The sequence below is a fragment of the Nipponia nippon genome, unplaced genomic scaffold (assembly GCF_047370975.1).
Source record: "Nipponia nippon isolate SJK-2023a ecotype South Korea unplaced genomic scaffold, ASM4737097v1 scaffold_1, whole genome shotgun sequence".
In the NCBI taxonomy this organism is placed as follows: domain Eukaryota; kingdom Metazoa; phylum Chordata; class Aves; order Pelecaniformes; family Threskiornithidae; genus Nipponia; species Nipponia nippon.
In genome coordinates, this window is record NW_028262290.1 from 149,231,304 (window position 1) to 149,246,933 (window position 15,630).

Here is a 15,630-nt window from a genome sequence, read left to right on the forward strand (position 1 = left end):
AACACAGTTTTGATTACAAAGTATCCAAGGCACAATGTTGGTTCTGTACCTCTTTGATCATATCTCATTTGATGGCAGTGATATAAGCTAGTGGGAACTCTGCTGGTTTTCAGTTGGGTCAGCACTGCACAGAGAGTAACTCATGAGTATTAATTAAACAGCCATCAGATAGCTAAAGGCTATACTATCTACACCACAAACCCTCTTGGCTTAGCGCCACAAACACAGCTTACCACACATGAAATTTCTTTTTCTCTTCTTTCGTTTCCTAAATGTTCAAAGGTTGAAGATTAATAGTTCTCTTCTGGAGAAAATGCAAAGTTCTGGATTTTGTCAAGATTTTGTACCAAGCAAGCAAGCCTCTATGGCAAATAACTTTGTTGCAACGCTGTGAGGTGCTACTCCAATGGGAAGAAAACCAGCAATGGCCAGTTTTTTCCTCTTGTCCCCATTCCCAGTGAGTCTTATCAGTAAATAAGATGGCAGGAACAACCCTTAGCCACTATAGATCCCACTTAAAAGTTTTCAGTATACTTATTCTACTCTGCAGTTAACTTACTACCCATACTACTACAGTCAGCATATTATTGCAGCAAAGAACTCTTCCACATCACTTTACTATCAAAACAACCAGGATCTGACAAGCTCCTCACTTTGTTTTCAAAGACAAATATAGAACAAGACAGTTCAACTTTCTGACCCAGTCTTCCCTTTCTCAAACCCCCTTCAGTAACCAGCTATCCCTCCTGAAGGCACATCAACAGAGGACAAGCTCAGAAGCATCATGAACTTCACTCAGCTCAAACGTCTGAAATCCCAGTTTCTACCGCATTGCACATGGAAGCCTATCAAGATACTCTTGTAAAAAAGGAGAGTTAACAAGAATTCCCTCACATGTTTCCTCAGACTGCGTTACTATTTTGGACTGAGTCATACAGACTTCTTGTAATTTGGGATATATTAAGTAAAAGCAGAAGACAGACAACCAAATCACAAGGATGTACGACGTTTACCAGTTTAACAGGGTGGGGGGGAAGGGACAGAGCAGAGATGGAATTGCTAAGGCTGCTCTACTTCTCCATTGCCATTTTAATTTCTACACACAACCGAAACAGGAAGTTGCACATTGTTTCTGTAAATGGATTTCCCTTAGCCTCCTACTCTCGGCCACGACTGATATGAAATACTGCAGTTATATCTGCTGGGAACACCCACATGGCCTCAACAGTTCTAGCAGCACTTACTCCATACTGAGCCACAACCTTGCCCAGCCAAAACTTTTCCAGACTAAGGCTGGTCACTCTGGTAGAGCACCCTGCCCCAAGAAGAAACCGTGCCACCAGTCAACCCCTCCTCCAGGACCACCTGTCAGCCTTGTACATGCACGCACCCCAGCAGCGAGTTCTTGGCTCCGTCCTGTGCAAGTGCACCTGAACACAAACACTGCAGGTTGAAAGGCAGTATGAGTCTTGAAGAGAGGTCTTGTGCATAGGCACAGAGAGGAGGCCATCACTATGTCCCTGCTGCTGAATGCATTATCCCACTACCGTTACAGTGAATTCATTAGTCAGACTGATCATGTGTTCAGAAATTAGATATTTCCACTGTGCAGTTATTAGCATAATGATTAAACTTGATTGCAAACGCTTAGGGAGAAGAGGAGTGTCAGCCATTGGGGATGACACACAGAAACAAGTCCATAGAACGAAGCAGCCAGAAGTCTGTAGTTTTCAAGATCTTGTCTCCAGAATAATTGAGCCCACAACTGGGGGGGGGGGGCAGAGAACAAAACACTGTCTGGCACAAAAGAATGGCAGGAAAAAAAGAGACTGGTCATCTCTTAATGTTGCTTTAGGCAAAAGTTAGACATACACTACACAAATACTGACCAGTGAAGCATTTAAAGCTAACTGAGGAGGGTACGCTGGTGCCCTGGTAAAGGTGCTCCAAACAGCATGGTGGGTTACAAGCCTCTGAACTGCACTACAGCATTTCAAGAGAAGGCCTTACAGCTCCACAGTAACAACCACCACGGACTCATGCATGACTGGCCACTGACCCGTGCAATACTGGACAGCTAAACACAGGCTGAAGAGTCACTGAACTTCTACAAAAAACCTGACTGCACGGGAAAGTGGCTGGGATCAATATACTGCTACAGTTACCTTAATCAGGGAGGGAAGCGTTGGTGAGGAGCAAAATACTTCCCTGAGAGATAAAGGGGTATGTCAGGACACAATTTAACAGACTACAAAAAGACCACTGTGCAAACTTCTGCGGCCTGCCTCCTCCCCACTGCTTCGGTAAAGCCTGGTTTTCCTAAGTGAGGTCAATGTACTTTTTGGATTTAAATTGTGTATATCCATTCAGCAATACAGACAGTGTTTACTCCCAGAAGTATATATCTAATGTAAACAACAACTATGCATTTGTTTTAGGAACTGCCATGATGAAGAAATCCAGGCAAATGGGCAGGAGAGTACACAGGAAAAGTATCTTTATTCAAATAAGATCTGCAGACTGCTCACAATCTGTTTTTCCAGGATGTTTGCTTAAATCACATAATTGTGTGCAGAACCTCTGCTTTCTAAAAATGCATTTGGAAAAATTCACACCACATTTTCTTTATTCTGTTTCTACTGATTGGATGATGCTTTTAAACATTATTGAACGAGGTGACCTGTCATTATCCAATAACGACCAGTCAGCAGCGTTCTCTCAATCTTATTTCAGGCAAACATTTCACATGGAAAACAGTCTTGAAAAAGTTTTTCAAGTAATTTCCAAAAGAATAAATGCATTGGATACATTTATTCCAAGTAATTCAGCCAGCTTCAGTATTCTGAAGAGTTTCTGCATGGACTGAAGGACTACACACTCAATGCAGCCAGGGAAATACAGTTTCGTAAAGATGTTGAGTTTAAAATAAGATGCAAGTAACTTGGAGTTGTGGTCCCATCAAGCCCCTTTTGCTCCCAGGTCTGGAGATCTAGAAGGAAGAAGCTAACTGAGATTGAAGCTTGATATTCTCTCTGCCAGCCAAGAGGCACACTGCACTGCAGGAGGAATGCTTAAAGCAGCAAAATCCCAAGTGATTGAACTTGAATTTCTCTCAGTGAGAGCTTATGGAAACCATCCCCCACTTCCTGAAGTTTCATTATTTGTTAATGTGCCACAGCCTGTACTAAGAAAAGGGAAAAACATAGCATTTTAATCAGAACACAATAAACACCCCCACCCCCCCCAAGTTTTTTCCTCCCGTTTTAGCGTTCAGATGCCAGAGTAGCACCAAATGCTACCGCTACACCAGGGATGTTTCAAAACTGTAAGATATGAAGGACAAGCACTTCTGTGGTCAGCTGTCATGCTACTGTCAAAATAAGGCACTAACAGACATGTCCACAGGTCACGTGGATGAAAATCATTCATATAGCACAGAAACAGATATGCTTAATTGCACATCAATTTAAGAGGAAACTAAACCAGGGATACATAAGTGGCAAGCAGATCCTCCTCAGTGTGCAGAGAGGAACAAATAACATAAAGGATGGTCTAGCTCCTATCAGCTTACAGGCTTATAACCTTGTCAGTGCTGTCTCTTAACATGAGACTTAGGGTGTATGAGGAAACTAAATCCAAACACAGTGGCACAGGTAAGAGACTAGATAGCTGAGAAAGTCTGATTTGTTTCAGGCTGTTTGACTGGACTTCTGTCTTTACCTTAATGACCCATAATTACATGAAGATAGCACATTTCTAGTACGACATACAGATCTTACCTCCCAAATGGAGATTGTCCTCAGTTACTTCAGTGTCTCACTCATCACCACAGCAGGCAAAAAGTGCCCTGAGTTGGAACACTGGAATAACATAATATTTCTACCATTCATCCACTCTCAAATGCCATGTTTCATCTGCCAAGACACACATGCAGATCAACTGCATAATTTCAAGCTAAGTTTATTTTTTAAAAAACATCCAAGTTTAAATAGTACTCAAATTTCTTTTAATTAAGAGGAATAAACAATTTGCTAGTCCACACAAGCTGGCATGTTATTAGCTTACCATACACTACTTATCAGCTATTAGAGAGCAAAAATATGCACACTGCTCAAAAACTTCAGTAACACCTTTTCCAGCCTAGTTTAGGAGACAAGCCTTATCCACAGTACAACTCATCTCCCTTAGTACTGTACTACATCTGGCCATTGCTGCATCTTGCCCAATACTTGACTTAACACACGTAAGAAAATCCTATAAATGGACAAAGAAGGATCAGCTTCCCAAAGACAATGTTTATACCCTTTCCAGTCAGATAAAGGTTGATTTGTCGTTTGAAGGCTTATCCTGCAACCTTATACAGCCTAGTTTTGAACACAGTTCAAAAATACAACTTAAAAAGAAAAAAACCAAACCCATAAGACACCAAGTTCAACAAGAAAGCAGAATTTCCTATGACCAAATCAAGCCTTTCAGTCATTATTCAGTATTACCTTGTTCTATTTTCAAAAGATGGCCCAACTGACCTTTCCTGAAGCAATGATATGTTTTGTTATTTCCACCATGACCCCTTTTAACTCTAAGGTCCCCATCCTACTTGTTCTCTCTTTGTATAGAAGCCTGATAGCTTTTAATCACACCCTTGTTGCTCCTGGTTTTGCCACATATAGGAATTTGAGACAGCATGACAAGATCACGTTGACATCACTAAGACATTATTTTTCTCTTGCAAGAAAGGAAGAGGGAAGCCAGTTAGAAGAACGGCAAGCTATGCTTCAGTCCCCGTGTGACACCACGCTGAATTGTACTGATGGATCCATTGTAAATAAGCATCCCAGGACAACATGTGAGGGGAAAAAGCAAGTGCTTTTAGGCATGAACAGGTGAAGTTACAAATCGACTGCACATTAGCATTCATACAAGAGTACATTCAGGAAAAAGTCATAGCGATTTAGCAGATTTTCAAAGAGGAAGCAAACAAAATATAAGATCTGTGACATGGCAAGCGAACACATGACAAGTGTTCGATAAGATTAACACAGTTGGATAGATTTTCACACTTCATACACGCTTTCTTAAAGTTACAATAAAACAACAGAAGTTCTCCCAGCTTTAGAAGAGCAGCTAATAAGTCATTCATGTACCTCTCATGAACTAATAAAAGAGTTTCTTCACTGCATATATATAACCTGTAAGGGGGCTTTTACAAGATGTGCATTAACAGATACCAATGGGTCCCAAAAGGCTGCTAGTAAAGAGAACAAAGTCAAACCAGCACCAGTATAAAGAGTGGCAGAATATTACTGCTGCCTTATAAAACACTAATGTGAATCATTACTTAGTTTTCCATCTGCAGATCAACATTAACTAAGCACTTACGTGCCACCCAGTAAAATCAGCCAGCAGAAAGCACTAAGCAATTCCCTTCTGAACAGCACAAGAAGTCCAGCCACAAGTACCCAACAGCACGTGTTCATGTGCTTGAGTGGCAGATTATGAAGAGGGGTAGCTTCAGCGATGCAGTACAACCAAGACTCATCTGCTCCACAATAAACTTCTTGTACTTGCTTTTCCCCTCCTTTTCCCCAAATATAGTCAGCTCAAGCATAACACTACCCAGCTACCATGAAAACCAGCATCCCAAATAGCTGCATTGGATGCCGCAGATACGGTGACTGCCTTAACGCTTTGGTAGCTGGTTACCTGCTGCTGTATTAGACACAATGTTCTTATAACCATCACCTCATGCAGAGCAAAAAGGAAATGCAGTGTCCTTATGCCACTAAAACATTGTCTGAGATAAGAAAACCCTAATTCAACGTAAACCAGGGGCTATTCACATGTGAAGACTGCTGGTTTACTGAGACTTGAAATAGAAGGAAAATTAATTTCAGGCAACAATCTAATCAGATGCATCTGAAGGAAAAAAGAAAAAGACTCCTTGAAAAATCCAATATGTGACTTTACAGCAGGCTAGTGACACATTTCATTTATGTGGTCTATCTTCCAGATATGAGAGGTTTTCATTAAAAAAAGAAAGATTGCACAAACACCTTTGACTCCTTTGTTGCACAAAATTATCAAAAAGGCCCTTCAGAGTAATGTTCACAGTCCTGAGATTTTTGGCTTTGAATTCAGAAAACAAGAAGCTGCATCAGGCCTCTTAATTTACTATTTAATGAGGTATCTAGAGCTTACAGCCAAATACCCACTCAGCAGAAAGAAGGTTTTAATGGTCTAAAACACATTGAAAACTATGCATTCAGACTGCCCTTCTACCAGACTGTGGAATGGGAATAAGCATATGGAAGAATTCATTACAGTCAACGGCTATTAAAGTTAGCAAACTTCCCCCGTTCCCCAAAAACACGTTCGAACCCTGCATTCACAAAAAAAAAGTGGGAATAAAGAACGACAGGAAACAAAAGTTTCTGGCTCAGTTTCTTCTCCACCAAAGCAACTGCCCTTCCCCATCACAGAAAGGCTCACAGTCATGGTTGCTCTCTCGTAAGTGTACGTAACTAAGTATCATGGAGGCATTTTTTGTTTGTTTTGATTTTTTTTGTTGGTCATGTGTTGGGTTTTTTTGACTGCACCAGCTGAGCTGTACAGGAATTACAGACAGATCCTATGTGTATTCATTTGTGATCATGAAGGGAATTTCTCAACAGAACAGCTGACAAGGCAACCCTTACTCATTATAATACATTCTGAGCAATTTATGGATATCATGTAGAAGCTGATATACACAAAGTTAACAACAGTTTTCATAAGCAGACAAATAACCAGAGCAAGCACAGTACAACTTCTTGGATCCTTGGTTTCTCTCACAGAGAGTACAGGACAGGAAGAACAGGGTGTAAAGAAAAGGCCACAGAGATAACTGTCAGCACTTTATTAGGAGAGGGAACATCACGCAAGGCAAGGTTAATCTAAACAAAAGGTGCACGCTTCTTTGCCATATTTAGAATATGTGTGTCTGCTGACAAGCAAGGGCAGTCCAAGAGAACCAGAGAGCAGACATTATCTTTCTGATGTACACAACATTAGATGACGCTCTAGTTCCTGCAGAAACACTTGGTCTCTTCACACACTTTTGCATGTGCAGAAAGGAAAGTTTCTTTGCTTACAAGGATTTGTAAACATGGAGTGGCAGTTTCTCCCCTGACTTTGTAATTGTCTCCCCCCTCACCATCTAGTTCTATAGCTTATGATGTGCCTTGCAAGGATACAAAGTCAGCTTTTAGGATATATCCAGCTACTGCAGTGCAACACTGAGGAGAGTCGCACCACAGGCTAACCTGTTCCAGTGCTGCACCACGCTCCAAAATAAAAAGGATTTTCCCAACTCCATGTGCTAACCTACCAAGCTTCAACCTGTGGCTAACCATTCAACATTACACTGCCACTACTGAGAGAAAGACTAACTGCAAAGATGACAAAGCCAGACTTAAGTAGCTCCATGCCCCTGACCATCTCAGTATCCCGCTCTGTTGTACTATCTCCACTTTCCCTAAATCACTCTTGAGCAAGGCAGGGGTGACAGAAAAAAATGGACACAGTGCTCCAGGTGAAGCCTCATCACTGCAGAGCAGATGATAGTCACTGTCCTTCCTCTGCCAGACACACTCTTCACACTCTTCCCAGCGCAGACCTGCCACGCTGTTTCACTTATTCAGATGGCCTTGTGTTGTTGCCTCGTGCTCAGCACAGCATCCACCAGCACACCAGCTCCATTTCAACAGGACAGCTACTCACACAGTCACCTCCCAGCACATACAAATGCATGGGGTTATTCCACCTCAGGTGTAGGGCCTTGCCCAGTTTCCCAAGGTTTTTGCTGGCTCGGTCCTCAAGTTTCTCAAGGTTCCTCTGCACTGAAGCTCTGCCATTCAGCATATGAATCACCTTTCCTAATTTGGAGTTATCCTTGGATTTGCTGAGGACATGCTTCATGTCCTGAATGGTCTCCAAAGAATATCTGAACAGTGGGGGCTCCAGTATCAACCCTGCTTGTTAGCAGCCATCAACCATTTGCTAGTTCTGGCTTATTTTCTTTCCAGTTAACAGTCCTTTTGTCCAGCCAATATGTTCTTCATAGCAGAGAAGAAGATCAGAGTTTTAAGCATCCTCTTCTTTTTAAAGAGGCAGCTTCAGGGTAAAAGCACCTGGACAGCTGTCCTTTGGAAGCACAGCCAAGACGATCTGGAGAGGTCTTTTGCTCCCATTCATAAGTGTACTAAAGTATATAATTGCTTGTTCCTAGGCATGACCACCCGCATTCAGATTGATGATTGCAGATGATTTATCACATTTTCCACCCTCTTTCTACTTCTTGGCTTTCAAACATGAATTTGAACTGTGTTGTGATCATATACCACAATCCATGAATGCAATATCACATTAATCCAAAGGATAGACAGACGCACACACTCTGAAAGAAATCTCTTTCCCACAAACTCAGAGAGTCTCCTCACTGTACGTGCTGTGCCTTATACCTCTTCAAACATCAGAGACCTGCTGAAGACCGAACAGCTCTTGTGCTCTTCTTCCCTAGCATCAAACACCAGTCATTGCGTTCTCAACTTGCTACTTCTTAGGAGCTCACCCCTTCAAGCCCCAGAATATCTTCAGCAGAGCTTCTCTGAAACCTAATCCACATCAGTCCTGACTGGTTGTTCACCCAATGGAAAAGGCCTTAGTATTTGGGGATGGGGGTGGTGTGTATGTGTAATTCAACACAGGCTACAGCTGTAAGTTTCACAAGTTCTACAAGAAGAGATAACATCTGTGTATTTCATTATTGCCTCTGACTTTAGCTAGACAACCATACCGTAGAAACAGAAGGCATTTGGCTTTCTGCTTGCATGCAGTATTTGAATTACACATGCAATTAGACATGGATGGTGACAGGCAAGATTCTTCTAAACTAATTCAGGGATTTTTTTTTTTTAAGTTCTAAAAGCTTCTAACTTTTAATGGTTACAAAAGATGCACTTTTTTTTTTTGCGCTGAGAGTTATGCTTTCAGAACATATTGTTTTGAAGAAGAGAGCTTCAGATGCAGAAGAAAATCTTAACACTGAATGTTTAAGGGGTGCAGTGTTCCCTGGTGCAAATCATCATTTCTTAAAAGGGAGTCTATTGCTTGCTTCATGCTTCAAGAGGCATGGATTTAAATACTGAGCTATTTAAAAATTGTTTATGTCCAGAAAAAAAAAAAAAAGGAATAGTTGCTACACCCAGTACTGCAGCTGCTCTGACATAAATGTGAGCGCTGGTCTGTTAACATTTTTCAGTTTTGACACAGTAAGCAAGGATGTCCCTGTCAACCTTTCTTCTCTGACAAATCTGGCTATTCCATCTTCATTCTCTTGAAGTTTGTGGAAGTGAAGCAGCAAAAAAAAATTATCTTAAAGTACATGTTTAAGTCAGCTCTTGTTTCCAAGAGAAGGAGGGGAAGAGGGGAGAACAACCAAGAAACAGTAAGTTGAAAGAGCAAAAGAACATAGGCCCAAATTTCTAGAGAAGCAGTTTTCCCTTGTCAAATATTCAAGCTACAAGAGCTGAATTTTAACTCCTCTACTACAAGACACTGATTTTCAGAATGAAGGGAGGGATACAAGAGGATTTTTTAATTTTATTTTTTAAAGAATTAACTCATTGGCTCAGGGACCCATGCAAGAATGGCACAAATGAACAACAGGAGTTTAAACAGCAAACTAGAATTTCATTTAATACACATAGGAAATAAACATAAAGCATAAACTGCATTCAGAGCACAAATATACAGTGTCTTGCTTAATTCATCACCAGGGTACATGAAAAAATCCTGAGTTTATTTAGTTGCAGCACACCTTAAGAAACATCATATGCTGAATGTTGAGGTGGGGAAGGAATGAAGACCTTAATGTCCACGGTCCTTCCTGGTGTCTTCCATTCCAGGCTGATCCTCAGCTTCTCCTTTCCCCTTTCACTGCCCAGTTCATCCATTGACTCATTTTCCCTAAAATTACTACAAAAGAAAATACTACCTATTCCAGACACCTTACACTTCATATGCTACAAAGAAAGCAAAACACCTGGCTATTGCTGTTCAATCTTCTTCAAAGAAAATTTCTTTTTGGTCACTGCAACTGAAGGCAACCTATACCATAGCACAATTGCTGCTCTGCTACTACCTAGCATTTGGGGATGGACAGGTCAGCAGTGATTGCTAGGAACCACATGGGGCTCAAGGCCTTCCTCCATTGCCTTTTTACACCCGTGTCCCATAGGGAAAGTCGAGATGGCACACCATAACAGTGCAGCACTCAGGCTGGCTCTGCTTTCACACCTTGGATCAAAACTAGCTCAACTCCTACCTGAAATTTCCCTTCTAAGTATGGCCATTCTCAAGGCAAATAAAAACAAACTAAAGCACCAAACAGGAACTGACAGAAATAGGCAATGTAACTGTGACTGCAACAGATAGCTTGTAGTAGGGAGTCTAGAGGTATATATAGAACCATTTAAGTTGGAAAAGACCTTTAAGGTCGAGTCAAACTGTTAGGATAACACTGCCAAGTCCACCACTAAACCATGTCCCTAAGCACCACATCTACCCCTCTTTTAAATACCTCCAGGGATGGGGACTCAACCACTGCCCTGGGCAGCCTGCTCCAATGCTGTCAGTGAAGAAACTTTTCCTAATATCCAACCTAAACCTCCCCTGGCGCAGCTTGAGGCCATCTCCTCTCATCCTATCACTTGTTACTTGGGAGAAGAGACCGACCCCCACCTCGCCACAACCTCCTTTCAGGTAGTTGTAGAGAGCAATAAGGTCTCCCCTCAGCCTCCTCTTCTCCAGGCTAAACAACCCCAGTTCCCTCAGCCGTTCCTCACTAGACTTGTGCTCTAGACCCTTCACCAGCTTCATTGCCCTTCTCTGGACACGCTCCAGCATCTCAATGTCCTTCCTGTAGTGAGGGGCCCAAAACCAAACACAGTATTCGAGGTGCGGCCTCACCAGTGCTGAGTACAAGGGGACAATCACTTCCCCAGTCCTGTTGGCCACACTATTCCTGATACAAGCCAGGATGCCATTGGCCTTGGCCACCTGAGCACACTGCTGGCTCATATTCAGGCAGCTGTCAACCAACAGCCCCAGGTCCTTTTCCACCAGGCAGCTCTCCAGCCACTCTTCCCCAAGCCTGCAGCGTTGCATGGGGTTGTTGTGAGCCAAGTGCAGGACCCAGCACTGAGCCTTGTTGAACCTCATACAATTGGCCTTGGCCCATCGATCCAGCCTGTCCAGATCCCTCTGTAGGGCCTTCCCACCCTCCAGCAGATCAACACTCCCGTCCAACTTGGTGTCATCTGCAAACTTACTGAGGGTGCAAGGTTGAACTCGATCCCCTCATCCAGATCACTGATAAAGATATTGAACAGAACTGGCCCCAATACTGAGCCCTGGGGAACACCACTTGTGACCGGCCACCAACTGTATTTAACTCCATTCACCACAACTCTTTGGGCCCAGCCATCCAGCCAGTTTTTTACCCAAGGAAGAATATGCCCGTCCAAGCCATGAGCAGCCAGTTTCTCCAGGAATGCTGTGGGAAATAGTGTCAAAGGCTTTACTAAAGTCTAGGTAGACAACATCCACAGCCTTTCGCTCATCTGCTAAGTGGGCCACCCTGTCATAGAAGGAGATCAGGTTAGTCAAGCAGGACCTGCCTTTCATAAACCCATGCTGACTAGGCCTGATTGGCTAGTTGTCCTGTATGTGCCATGTGATGACACTCAAGATGATCTGCTCCATAACCTTCGCCAGCACTGAGTTCAGACTGACAGGCTTGTAGTTCCCCGGATCCTCCTTCCGGCCCTTCTTCTATATGGGCATCACATTTGCTAACCTTAATGCCTTTAGTGAAGCACTGACATTCACGTTGGTCCAAAGTATAGACTTGCTATCTTCTTCCCCCAAATCTTGCCTAACAGGATGAGTAGGATCTCTTATATTGGAAGGGTTTGCAAACTTCTCCAGAACAGTGATCAAGTCTCTGCTCAGCCATATCAAGGCAGCTTGGAAAGGTCAAGTCAGCTTGGCAAAGCTCAAAGTCAATATCAAGGGTTTAAGCCAAAGAGCTGAGCTGCATGTGCACAGCTCTGTATATTGGGTGTAGTAAATAATTATGTGGCAGGTCACTCCAGACCCACACACATTACAGTTGAAAGACAACTATGACTGCAGAAAATATAGATGCAGCTGGGCAGGCTTTTGCTCTGGCTGCTATGTGAAAGCCATTCCTGGAGCTGTTCACTGCCTCCGTGTGCTCAGAGCAGCGCTCCCTCACCACAATGTGATTACTCATGTGAAGCCTCTCTGTTTGCTCTCAACAAGAAACCAAAGTTGAATTAATTTTTTCCTATAAAAGCAAGCACACTTTCCATCTGTAAAATTAAGCTCCAGTAACAAGAATATAACACACCACTCCATCACCTAACTTTTCAGGAGTGCTTTTTCCAGTGAAGAAGGTACATAGCTAGGAAAAATATTGAGTGGCTACTAATCAAGATTAGCTATCCAGCCATTTAGCCTAGAGTCATTCTGGAAAACATGCACAGAGAACTGAAACACAGTAGGGGAACAGAAACTGCCTGCAGGTCAGAAAAGCCACAGGATTTTTTTTTCTGTCGAAAGAAGAAAGGTATTTTAACCAGAAAAACTAACAAATTGTACCTTATTTCACAGATATGTCCTCTATGTCGCAAAACCCAGAATTGAGTAATCGGCTGGTGATGCCCAAGATCTGTGTTTCTAGGCAATACTTCTTTTATTTTGAGAATATGTTCATCCCCATGCTTTAGTGGCATGAAAATATTCATGACTGATACAAGCACAGGAAAAGACACTCTGAAGACCTCGGAAAATTTAGAAACAGTCTATCAAAGCAACTGCACAGCAGATTTAAGATAGCAGTTGAAGCATTTGAGCAGAAACATTTCAAAGCAAATAGCTGAGCTGGGATGTGTGCATTATCTGTATCCAGTTTAATTCTACAAAATTAGTCTGCAGAGGTTCATTTATAAGCAAGGATTAGTTTCAGGAAAGACCAACCAGGACAGAAACTACAAGCAAGTGACCTTGCTAAACAGTCCTCAAAAGCTCTACAAAGCATTGATTGTTCACAGTCTTTAGCAAACAGTTCATGTATCAGGTGACTCAATAGCTTTCAGCATAGTGCCTTCAATTCAAGCAGCAAACAGTACAGAGGGTTAACACCTTTTGTGCTAGTATCAAACATTTTGGCTTTTTCCAGGGTTAGTCATATCAGTGGGCCAATGAAAATTTAACAATAATCACTTCACACACACTGCAGCTCTGAAACACATAAGAAAAGATGTGCTCAGTATAAAAGGGCATCCAATGCTCGGGAAAGCCCATAGGTTCAGTCCTTTATCCAGTCATTTCTTCAGAGGTAGTCATAATCCTAGCATCAAGAAATCTCTGAATACTTGACAGAATAAGAAACTTATCTACAGCAATTGTACTTCCTCATACTTTCTGTTTCAGTGGCGGGTACTTTTTAAATATTTGACACAGCTTTTAACACTGTGTAGTTCTTAACACATACTAACTTGACAAGCCTTTTCGAAAGGTTTGTTACTAGGAGGGCCCTTCCACATGCACTGGAATCTTCTCCCTGCTGACATGCTTTCAGTGAACCACTGTGCTGCCATTTAACAGAAAGATTTTTAGAAACCAGAGTTACTCTAAAAGAACAGTAAACAGAGGTTAGCAGGGCCTATAGGGAGACAGACAGCAGAGGCCATGAGAAGCATTTTCTTTCAAGGATTTGGTCTAAGGTGTACCACTAACAGGGTACTGGTTGACCAACAAAGGTTTTAAATTCACAGGCTGCACCGAAGAATATTTTAGGCTGAATCCTCTGAGATTTGTTTATGAAATGTCTTAAATAGGCATAGGATATAAAGCCCAGCAAAGATCCAACTGAATTTCAGTAAGAGCATATGACAGAGTGGACACTGGGCCCTCAACAACTCACTCAAGCCCACTTCAGAACAGCAACGTAAGAGTGAAATAACTGAGTGGATCCTGCCCCTCTCTTCCTTGGCATTAGTATGGCACACATCTGATTATGCAATAAGCCACTTCCAGGTTAAACACAGCAGACTTCTTTTTTGGCTGAGTTACCATACAATCAGACCAGTGCCAGATCAGGTACAAGGCAGGCAGTAGCAGCAGCTCTACCTGCTCAGCGGTGGCCAGCTGGGGTAAAGCTTCAGCCAAGGGAACACAGGCTGCTGCTGACAGGGACGGGCCTGCTCTTTCCTGTTATCTATTTCCATGTCCTCCCTGCATCAACTCTAGCAATACTGCAGTCACAGTACAAGTCAGGTCAGCTCACTCGTCCAACTGCCTTGGCTTGGAAAGAGTTTGGCTTCAGCAGGTGAAGCAGCATGTGAACCCCTCTTCCCCTCCACACCACTCATGAAATTACATCCTGCAAGGGTATGAAAACAAATGAGATTACTGCACAGGTTGCAACATTAAATAAAATGCCACCGCTCAAATGGTACTTCTATCTGGATTTCCTTCAGAAACAATCTTCCTCTCTACCCCTCCATCAAGTGCAGCTTCAGATCTTGGAATCTTAATAATTAACTCCTGCTTTAAACCAAACATAATCCCAGTACTTCTTGATAAAGGAACTGTTTTATTTCAGTCATTATCTCCATCACAAAGTGGCTTTCATAAATATTAAAAGAAAAAAGCCTTACCATTTTCTATCATGTTACTCAGAGAATTCAAAAAAGTCAACAAACTATCCAGGTCAATAATGCAAGAGACAAGATAATGCCTCTTCCAATGTTGTCAGTCCTCTATTAAAAAAAAAAAAAAAAAGATTACCTGGGAGATATGGTTGATGGAGGACTCCATCCTCCGTAGCTGGGATGCTTGGATGTCCAGCAGTTGTAATACATTGTTGGCCAGTGCATTGATCTGATAAGCAACACTGGCTAGAGATTGAGTTGTGTAGGCTTTGGTCTCTTCTAATGCTTTCCTTTTATCTGGAGCCTGTAAAGCAAAAGAACAAGACGTTTGCTTAAGGCCAGGAAAAGGGTGGGGGAAAAGGACAGGAACAAAAAATACAACCTATATTTAGAAGAATCTGTAAGCAAGAAGATCTGACTGTGCAGTCAAAGTACTCCATCTGCATCTACATTTTAAAAAATGCTCAATAATAAAGGAGCAGATAAAGAATTTGAAAAATACTTAACCATAATAAAATTACATGCCAAGAAACAATTCATTCAGTAGAAAAACCAACTCTATCGTGATTTGTGGGAGTTGAGTTTCTAAAGCCTGTCCAATCCTTCATTTTCCAAAAGGCCTCCAATTCCCCAGGAATACTGAAACACAGCTTTTGCCATCTCTTATGAGGTCACACAGCCCAGGCCAATTAAAGACAGAAAACTATTTTCCCACAGCTGAGTGTCCCCTACTGCACATGCCACCTACAGAGCCAACCCTCCAGTTATGCTGGCTACTACTCCCACAGTACAGGAGAAGGGCGAGCAGAGCATCAGGATGGCAGGCACAGAGGGCTCCTGCATGCAGGAG

At 42.4% G+C, this 15,630-nt stretch overlaps 1 protein-coding gene across 12 annotated transcripts in view; it reads right to left on the reverse strand.

The window, feature by feature from the left end:
* The window catches only part of ABI1 (abl interactor 1), an 82,231-nt gene that overhangs the window by 43,005 nt on the left and 23,596 nt on the right, over nt 1-15,630 (reverse strand). For all 12 annotated transcript variants that reach the window (XM_087777273.1, XM_087777281.1, XM_087777291.1 and 9 more), the window contains exon 2: nt 14,917-15,084. In XM_087777273.1, coding sequence (XP_087633399.1) covers nt 14,917-15,084 — 168 coding nt within the window. The remainder of the gene's footprint in view (nt 1-14,916; nt 15,085-15,630) is intronic.